A 7227-nucleotide genomic window follows, 5' to 3' on the forward strand; every position below is an offset into this window, starting at 1 on the left:
TGTGCGCATCTGTCTCTGTGTGTGTGCGTCTCTGTGTGTGTCTGTGTACGTCTCTGTGTGCGTGTGTCTCTGTGCGCGTGTGTCTCTGTGCGTGTCTCGGTGTCTGTGTGTGTGTCTCGGTGTCTGTGTGTGTGTCTCTGTGTCTGTGTGTGTGTCTCTGTGTCAGTGTGTGTGTCTCTCTGTGTGTGTGTGTATGTATATATATATATATATATATATATATGTGTGTGTGTGTGTGTGTGTCTCTTTCTCTGTGTTTGTGTGTGTGTGTATATGTTTGTGTGTCTCTGTGTGTGTCTGTGTGTTTGTGTGTGTATATATATGTATGTATATATGTTTGTGTGTGTGTATATATGTATATGTAGAGCACCCTCGCTAATTTAAGAAGCACCCTCAGTGATTTGATTCTGGAGCCGGGCCTGGTAAAGAAGAATTGCAGCGCTGTAATAGCATGTCAGCGGTTCTCCTGTAAGAGCTGTTCATTCGTAGATTCGTGACTCTGTAGGATGAAACATTTCCTGTGAAAAACTTTAAACATTGACGGTGCGCATGTCCTGACGCAGTGAAGTCGAGTCAGAGAGTGAAAGAATCAGACGCTCTGGAGAAGAAGAGACGGACCTCATTCTTCCTCCTGCAGTGTGAAAGTGAAGGGAGGGGTGTTTCTGCAGCAAACCGAGCGCTGCTTTCTAATCAGACCTTCTCTTTCTCTCTCTCTGTGTGTGTGTGTTCATATGCTGCTTCCATGTCCACTAAGGAGATGACAATGGGAAAAAAGCCAACAACCCAAACCACTGCAGCTGCATCATTGACCAAATCTTCACGGGAGGCCTGCAGTCTGACGTCACCTGCCAAGTCTGCCAGTAAGAGCCGACGCAGCGCAGATGAATCGAGCAGAGCCTATATCCGTATCAACCCTTCATGCATCTGTTCTCGCTTAAATGGATGCATTGAATTGAATGTGTTGATGTGTTATTCTGCTAGTTTGTTTGTGAATACGTTTTTTTTTTTTAAGGGACAGTTCACCCAAAAATAAAAACTTCTGTCATTCACATTTTATCAGTGCTTTTTGCACACACAAATATAAGAAAAATATTTTATTTAATTAATTTTACACAGTATTTAAATATTTAATTTATTCGAATTTTTATCAGTAATTTTTTGCGCACACACAAAATAAATAAAAATATTTATTATCAAATTAAGTATTTTACACAATTTAAAGTACTTTAAAGTACTCAGTACTTTTTTGCACAAAAAATATTGGGAAACTATTTAATTAGAAAATTTAATATTTTTGTGTTATATTTAATGTTTTTGAATTTTTTATCAGTACTTTTTTGCACACAAACATAATTTTTAAAAAAAAGCATTGTCCATTAAAATATTTTAGACAGTATTTGAATATTAAATATGGAATTTATTGGAATTTTTATCAGTACTTTTTTGCACACACAAAATAAATAAAAATATTTATCTAATTAAGTATTTTACACAAAATTTAAATATTTAATTTATTAGAATTTTTTCTCGGTATGTTTTTGCACACAAATATAATATAAAAAAACATTTATTGTCCATTAAAATATTTTACACAGTATTTAAATATGTTATTTATTGGAATTTTATCAGTACTTTTTTTAGCAGAAAATATTGGCTAAAATATTTAATAATAAAAAATAGATACTTGTAAAAAAAATGATATTTGATATTCATTTAAATTTTTTATCAGTACTTTTTGGTATTGAATAAATTAGGTATGCAATCAGCATTTAATTTTGAGGTCCACATGTGGTATCTTGGTAGGCTGCATAATTATCCTTCCTACTTTGTGAAACAGTCATCAAATCTGTGTTGCCTTATAATGCTCCCTACGTAGGCAGCTCACTAGGTTTTGGAACAGAGCCAGTGTCTGTCTCCTGTGTTCTATAGTAACCCAGTTTGAATGCCATTGAATGTTCTGGAGTGTTCAGATCCTGTGTGAAATGCACAGGTCATTGATGCTCATCAGCGCCACCCTGTGTTTAACAGAGGTATTGCACTCCGCCCATTCAGTTCCTGCTGCGTCTTGATTATTTAAGTGCCGCTGCTTCTAGAGTTTTAATGACTTCCACCTAATTAATTAGTGTTTTTTTTTTTTTACGGCTGTGCCCTACAAGACTGACAAGCAGATGGAAGCGCTGCTCTTTTTGCTGATTATTTGTGAGCATAAAACCAGCCATAAGTGAAGACCCTACTCAGTGCGTGTTTTGCAAGTTTCCCATATTTTATTGGACTGTCCAGCTTTTAATGCATGTAGAAAACTCTTAAAAATAAGCAGCACAGGTATAAATTGACCCTTATGACTTTTTTTGTGCTCCAGAGTCACATTTGGTGTTTTCTCGTCCGCAGTGGGGTTTCCACAACGATAGACCCGTTCTGGGACATCAGCCTGGATCTGCCGGGGTCATCCACCCCGTTCTGGCCGCTCAGCCCAGGCAGCGACGGCAGTGTGGTGAACGGAGACAGTCACCCGAGCGGAGCCACCACGCTCACAGACTGCTTACGCAGGTACAGACGCACCTGCAGCCGTACAGACAGCCGTGTCCGTGTCTGCGACCGCCACTGACTCACGCTTCTGCATCGCAGGTTCACTCGACCCGAACACTTAGGAAGTAGCGCCAAGATCAAATGCAGCGGTTGCCATAGTTACCAGGAGTCCACCAAGCAGCTGACGATGAAGAGGCTTCCTATCGTGGCGTGTTTCCACCTCAAAGTGAGTGTGCATGCATTACAGTCCGTGTTACACATCCAAGTGCATTGCATATGAGCCACTTTGAAGTAGGGATACATGACGTATCAGTTAAAAAGCAACATTATTGGTCATTTAAATGGTATCTGATAAAATTTTGGTTATCATTTTTATATACTGAGCAATATCATATGTATTTATAATTGTGCATGCTTATTTCTCCTATGTTTTCTTATGTTTAGATAATCTTTGCATGTTAAATGTAGGTTTTAGCAAATATAAAAATGAATGGCTATTTTAATACTGTGCATTATTTTGAATCCAGAATTCGCTGTTAATATTATTTTCACAAGTGTAATTATAAAAGTTTATGATGATCACAATAATGGTTAATATTATAACTACTGTTATTATATTATTAAATTGTAATCTTTATTCATATTATTAAAATAATATTAATATTAAATGATAAAGTATAGAAATATCACAATTCTATTATACTGCGTACTATGTAAAAACAATTATACACAGTAATTAGTTTTATTTCATAATTCACTTTTCAAATTTTTTATTTTTGTTATTATTATTATTACTGTAATATTTTATTATTTATTTAGTAATATATAGTAATATTGTATTACTATTCACATTAGTATAGAATTTTAATATTTCTATACATCAGTTAATTATCATTTTATATTAATTATTAAATGTTGCCAAAAATATTATTATTTTTAAGTATTAAATGATTAAGAAATATTAAAATTCTGTACTACTGTGTTGTATTTAAAACAGAATTACTCAGTAATTTGTTTTGATACCAGAATTCACTTTTCACAAATTTCTTTTAGATTATTATTATTATTATTTTTATTATGAATTTTAATATTATTACTGTATTAATAGCTTATTCTATTATTTTTGTTTTATGCACATTAGTATAAAATTGTTATATTTCTATACATCATTTATTTATAATTAAACATTAATTATTTAATGTTGGTACTATTATTAAATATCAAATGAGGAGTGTTTAGAAGTATTAAAATTCTGTTTAAAGCAAAATTACTCAGTAATTGGTTTTGATGGCAGACTTTATTTTCACAAATTTATTTTAGGTTTTTATTATTATTATTATTATTTGTATTATCATTGCTGCTACTACTACTACTACTACTTTAAAAATATATTATTTTATTATTTATTGTTTTACCCAGAGTAGTATGGAACGTCAATTTCAATAGACATTTCTTGTTTAAATTTTTTTTTTTTTTTTTTTTTTTGTAATGGTAATAATAGCAAAAATTTTAATACTGTTCATTTTGCCCTGAATAAAGCCATTGCTGCTGATCTGGTGTTACATCATAAATAAACAAATAAATATTATTGTCATAATTACTATTATTATTATACATTTATTGGTATTGGCCATAATATTAGAATAATTATCAGCTATTAGGTAGTCATCATCAGACAGTGTTTTTATATTGGTGCATCTGTACAGTCTGGCCAAGATCTGACAAAACATTGAATATTTTTCAAAGATAGTTGAAATGTTTCCATCAGCAGGTTGAGTGTAGATCAGACGCGTCAGAAGGTCTGTGTGCTTCCTTCTGCTTCTGTGTTTCTTTACACTCACAGTTCTGTGTGTTTGATTGCTCTGGTTTCTCCTGTCCAGCGGTTCGAGCATTCGGCGAAGCTCCGGCGGAAGATCACCACCTATGTGTCCTTTCCTCTAGAGCTGGACATGACGCCCTTCATGGCCTCCAGGTACAAGCCTTCACTGTGCTTACTGTAGGGATTATCATTAAAACCGTATTCGATTACCGTGATTTGAACAACTGAGGATAAATAAACACTGTCCAGCATAAAGCAGAGTTTTCAGTAACAGTCTCACTTGTGCACAGCAGCAGAGTCGTTTAGTTTTGTGTGAAAACACGGCGGAAAAGCTGGGAGGTTTTATAGAGTGCTAACGAATTAATTATATAGATGTACCTCTGAAGGTTCTGACTGTCTTCAGAAAAGATTCAATGGCATTTGGTTTTCATCTTCGCTTCATGTGATACCTAATAAAGTAGTGTTTTAATCGCAACGCTGAGGTTATGAGAAACCGCTGTAGTTCTGCTGCTCCAGAAGCGCCACCTGCTGTCAGAGACTGGATTTACAGAGAGTTACGTTCACATTCTGTCTGGACATAAAATAGACCGAATTTGCATGCCCTGCTGTACATTTTGACTGGTTGATGAAAAACAAACTTATGTGGATTCTACACATTTAAACAATTCAGATAAGGTATCTAAAAGTATTTATGGAGCAGATAAAATACATCATTTATTAATCAATTATCATTTTGACTGAACCCTTTTCTTTATTTAAAGGCTGAAATGTGAGGTTTACCATTTTATGAAAAATTTTCAAAGCTTTATTTGAACATTTCATGCATGCCATTAGATAAACTGTTTCAGTAGGGCTGCTCGATTATGACAAAAATCATAATCACGATTATTTTGGTCAATATTGTAATCACGATTATATAACACAATTATTAGTGGGCCATATAACCTTTTTTTTAATTTTTTTTATGCAAGTCTCAAGTATGCAGCTAACAGCCTGCTATAGAAATTAAATAATCAAATGTAAAATAAAACAGCATAGTCTTCACTGTAAGAATTAAACTTGCTTTTTTTCTTATTAAAGCTACAAAAGTCCTTCTGTGAAGAGCAGTGAGTGGTTTTGTTTTTGTCTTTTGTTGTTTGATTAATATTAAGCGCACAGTTGCAGCAGGAATATAGCTGCTGTCACTTTAAGAGCCGCATGGATTCAATTTACTGTTACACATGTATTTTCATTCTCATCTGTTTACATTCATTTATTACATAACCGACGAGGGTTTATGTGAATAATCGCCGCATTTTGACACATTTTTGCGTGTATTTGACCGTTTAGGCGCTAAAAGATGACTTTACATGTCTCTGAGCGCATGCACTGAAATCCTCCTGAGGAGCAGCGCAAGTTCTCTTTCATGCTTTTAAAAACATTAATAAATCTAATCAACTTTAGTAACTCAAGCACGTCCCATTTTGCAAAAGTCACGTTACATGATTTTACTGATTTACACACGTGAAAATGGGCTTTTATGGAGGAGCGAAAGTCTGCTGGAAAGGGGGCGGAATAATCGTTTTATCTCGATAATTGTATTTTCATAATCGTTGGAGGTCAAAATCGAAACTGAATTTCGATTAATTGCACAGCCCTAATTTTAAATACAAAACTTGGTGAAATTATTTGTCAGTACTTTTCAACATTTTCAGCACATTTTAACAATACCGTACCGTAAAACGATTAGTCGCGATTAATCGATTCAAAATAAAAGTTTGCATACTAACTTAACTTTGTTTACATACTGTATGTGTGTGTACTGTCTACATTTATTATGTATAAATACAGACACATGTATGTATATATTTTAAAAAAATCTATATGTGTTTTATGTATTTTATGTAAACACTTGTATATAATTTATATTATATATAAGTATAAATATTTTGCATATAAATCTAACATATTTTTCCTTAATATATACATGAATGGGTGTGTATTTATATTATCATTATAATTTTTTTTAATATACATAATAAATATACACATTACACACACATTATGTAAACAAACTTTTATTTTGAATCGATTAATCGCGACTAATCGTTTTGCAGCCCTACTGATAATTTAGGTCACTATAATCGTGATAAGAAATTTACGGTAACACTTTATTTTAGGGTCTCTTAACTAGTCGCTTATTTGCATGCATATTACTAGAATATTAGCCATTTATTAGTACTAATTAAGCACATATTAATGCCTTATTCTACATCCCTAATCCTACTCAATACCTAAATTTAACAACTACCTTACTAACTATTAATAAGCAGCAAATTAGGAGTTTATTGAGGGAAAAGTCGTAGTTAATTGTGAATAAGTGTTCCCGATTCTAAAGTGTTACCAAATTTTCATACGGTTACATCTCTAGCTCACAGTGCAGACAGTAAGAGAATGTCCTGACGTCTGTCCTGTTTGTGTCCCAGTAAAGAGAGCCGGATGAACGGACAGTACCAGCAGCCTGTCGACTCGCTGAACAACGAAAACAAGTGAGTGAGCGTCTGCTGCGTTCAGTGTGATCCGGTGTGATGATTGGTCCTGTGACGCGTCTGTGTGTCTGCTGCAGGTATTCTCTGTTCGCGGTGGTCAATCATCAGGGCACGCTGGAGAGCGGCCACTACACCACGTTCATCCGCCAGCACAAGGACCAGTGGTTTAAATGTGATGATGCCATTATCACTAAAGCCAGCATTAAAGATGTTCTGGACAGCGAGGGGTCTGTCGCACACTCACACTCTCACACACACACTCACTCGCACTCACACTCACACTCACACACACTCTCTCACACACACACACACACAGACACAGACACATTCACACACACAGACACACACACACAC

The 7227-nt window shown here is 34.4% G+C and overlaps 1 protein-coding gene across 2 annotated transcripts in view; it reads left to right on the forward strand.

Annotated features, from left to right (window-relative positions):
* Window positions 1-7227, forward strand: part of LOC107719913 (ubiquitin carboxyl-terminal hydrolase 22-like) — a 38742-nt gene that overhangs the window by 28518 nt on the left and 2997 nt on the right. The window contains exons 7-12 of one of the 2 annotated variants that reach the window (XM_016527467.1): window positions 755-860; window positions 2389-2547; window positions 2626-2752; window positions 4407-4498; window positions 6811-6873; window positions 6951-7100. In XM_016527467.1, coding sequence (XP_016382953.1) covers window positions 755-860; window positions 2389-2547; window positions 2626-2752; window positions 4407-4498; window positions 6811-6873; window positions 6951-7100 — 697 coding nt within the window. The remainder of the gene's footprint in view (window positions 1-754; window positions 861-2388; window positions 2548-2625; window positions 2753-4406; window positions 4499-6810; window positions 6874-6950; window positions 7101-7227) is intronic. The other variant, XM_016527473.1, reaches the window with a different exon arrangement.

This window comes from Sinocyclocheilus rhinocerous, unplaced genomic scaffold (genome assembly GCF_001515625.1).
Source record: "Sinocyclocheilus rhinocerous isolate Xijiao unplaced genomic scaffold, SAMN03320098_v1.1 scaffold792, whole genome shotgun sequence".
In the NCBI taxonomy this organism is placed as follows: Eukaryota; Metazoa; Chordata; class Actinopteri; order Cypriniformes; family Cyprinidae; genus Sinocyclocheilus; species Sinocyclocheilus rhinocerous.